At 40.1% G+C, this 2,599-nt stretch overlaps 1 protein-coding gene across 1 annotated transcript in view; it reads right to left on the bottom strand.

Annotated features, from left to right (window-relative positions):
* LOC135222652 (cuticle protein AMP1B-like) overlaps nt 1-2,599 on the bottom strand; it is a 3,732-nt gene continuing 1,133 nt past the window's right edge. Inside the window, exons 2-5 of the mRNA XM_064260794.1 lie at nt 2,140-2,312; nt 1,758-1,844; nt 1,210-1,330; nt 1-220 (exon numbers count right to left, since the gene is read on the bottom strand). Coding sequence (XP_064116864.1) covers nt 152-220; nt 1,210-1,330; nt 1,758-1,844; nt 2,140-2,312 — 450 coding nt within the window. The 3' untranslated portion in view covers nt 1-151. The remainder of the gene's footprint in view (nt 221-1,209; nt 1,331-1,757; nt 1,845-2,139; nt 2,313-2,599) is intronic.

The following is a 2,599-nucleotide window of genomic DNA, read 5'->3' as shown; positions in this document are numbered from 1 at the left end:
AAGCAAATTTTTTGGCATATAATATTTATATCATATATTTCTCAGTGCATAGAAAATATCACTCTCTTTAACAATAAACTCTTAACAAGATAAAGGCTTAAACTGGGAAGCAATCACACAACGGAGAAGAATGGAAGAGGGACATTGGTTCTTATGCTGACACCTGGCTCTCTGCTGCTGCAGCTGCCTCAGCTGCCTTCTGACGGGCGGCGAATTCGATCTGAGGAAGGAAAATGAGCAGCTGTGAATTCGTCGAGGATGACGGAAAGGGCATAGAAAAATGGAGCACTCAGACTGAATTACTATGACAATTCTAGACACTATAATCCCGATCTGTTGGAAGTCGAAAGAAGTCGCGTCTACTCGCTTATTAAAAGACTGCGTGACCTTTGGAAAATAAACACCTACTAGGTGAATGCACTTTCGCTTTCGTGTTAAATTCAACTATAAAGACACCTCACTATGTTTAGGTAGAACTTGTAGTAAAAAGTTCACCGGTGGGATAAAAAACAGAGGGAACTGGAGCGCTCTAAAGGTCAACTGATCTGTTGAGAATTGCTGTAAACAAAGAATAACTTTTGTGGGGGTTATTTTTAAACGTTTTAAATTCGCACAAGACAATCGGATATTATGACATCACAAGTAGTAACTATCGCCAGGGTTCAGTAATAGACGTAGAGACGCACATTCCTGATCTTTAAAAGGAAAAAAAAAAGAAGAGCAAAGTAATGCAGACGACGGGGAAACGCCCGAGGTCACTAACACCCGGAATAGAAGAAGAAAGTGCCAGTGATAGGCAGAATCGTCCTATTTCCGTAGCATCCTATGAAAATTACCTAAATAAACTTGACATATTGGGAATCTTTCTAGAATTAAGGGCATAAATGAATACTTTAATTGGGGATCTTTTGTAAGCAAACAGGATGAAAAAGTGTCCTTTTTTTGTTAGAAAAAAATTTCGTCGAAAGGAAGATGTTAAAAATGGAACCTTACTCTATACGAATGCTAAGAAAAGGATAACTACAAAGTGGTTTCATTTCGTTGAAATCTCCAAAAGGAGAGCGAAAAATCGACAGAAAATAGATGGCAAAGCGGTGACTTTTCTGGTCGGATCGCAAAAAAAAAAAAAAAAAAAAAAAAAAAAAGCTACAAAACGTGACTGGTTTTTTCTTTTTCATTCTTTTTTTTTTTTTTTTTTTTTTAACTAACCTGTTCGATGTGCCATGGTTCGAGTGGGTGGGGGGTGGGGATCAAGTCAGAGATGGGCTGGAATCCGTGGATGCCAGCGGTGTAGGTCAGGAGATGGGGAGTCCCGTCGGGATGCGTGAATCTGGAACGAAAATGGGATAGAGTAAAACCAGTTGCCTGCATTACCGAGAGACACTAACCTAGAGGTAAGGGATAAAGATTTTTTTTATATATACTCTTAGACGAAGTTTGCTTTCTGTATCCATTTCTGTCTACTTGAAATAAGATTATTGATGTTCAATTAATTTACCAACATTTTGATGCGATATATGATTTCCTGTTCGTATGATTTTCTCTGAAAATCACTCTATCTTGCTGACTAACAACAAGTCTGCTAGTCATTTGCGAAGGTTTTTTTATATTGCTTGATTTGAGTTTACAAATAAAATGTTAATGTTACATAAAATTTAAGCCTTTGCAAACAAACTTCTCTTATGAATTCCAATCAACGGTTCTTAATACGAAAAGAACGTTCAAAAAACATAAAAGAGTCATAGACAGAAACTTACGTATACTGGCCAGTCCTTGTAACTTCGTTCAGAGGTCCGGCAGCCACGGCGTTTTCGGCCCAGCTGATTCCGTTTCCGGTCTGGAATCTGGAAAGCGAGAGAATTTTATTGTCTGGAATATTCCTCTCCTGGAAAAGTTGCTAACTCAAGGGACAACTCTTAATGGAAAAACGTCTATTTATCAGGTGAGAAAATTTCCTGTCTGGAATCTGGAAAGCGAGAGATTTTTCATTGCCTGGAATACTCCTCTCCTGGAACAGTTGCTAACGCAAAGAACTACTCTTAAGGGAAAAAGTCTATTTATCAGGTAACAAAATGTCTTAGATTATGAAAATTGGGTAAAATGTTGTTCGAGAATGGCACTTGTTAATGGTCTCCTCACCTCATTCCAAAGCCACCGAAGGCGTCGATGGGGACTCTTTCGTCGATCAGGATGGGGATGGGAGTGACGACGGAGGCCCCGATTTCAGGGGCGCCTCCTGCGGAGGCACCGCTGTCGGCGGCACCTTGTGGGCGGGCCACGGCGCATCCTAGGCAGCAAGCGAGGAGAATGGCCTGCAGGGGAAAAGGAGAGAATGTGGTGACTCTTGAAGGAAGAACTGGAAGACGTTGACTCTTGAGGCTATAAGAAAACTGCTTTCTTGGAATTGGACAGAAGTATACTTTCGGAGGTGTTTTCCTACTGTTAAAGGAAGTGTTGGAAAAACGTTTACTGTTAAAGGAAGTGTTGGAAAAACGTTTACTGTTAAAGGAAGTGTTGGAAAAACGTTTACTCTTAAAGGAAGTGTTGGTGAAACGTCTACTCTTAAAGGAAGTGCATTATTAGTGTTGGGAAAACGTTT

The sequence above is a fragment of the Macrobrachium nipponense genome, chromosome 8 (genome assembly GCF_015104395.2).
Source record: "Macrobrachium nipponense isolate FS-2020 chromosome 8, ASM1510439v2, whole genome shotgun sequence".
NCBI classification, from domain to species: domain Eukaryota; kingdom Metazoa; phylum Arthropoda; class Malacostraca; order Decapoda; family Palaemonidae; genus Macrobrachium; species Macrobrachium nipponense.
This window is presented reverse-complemented; position numbering and strand designations above follow the sequence as displayed.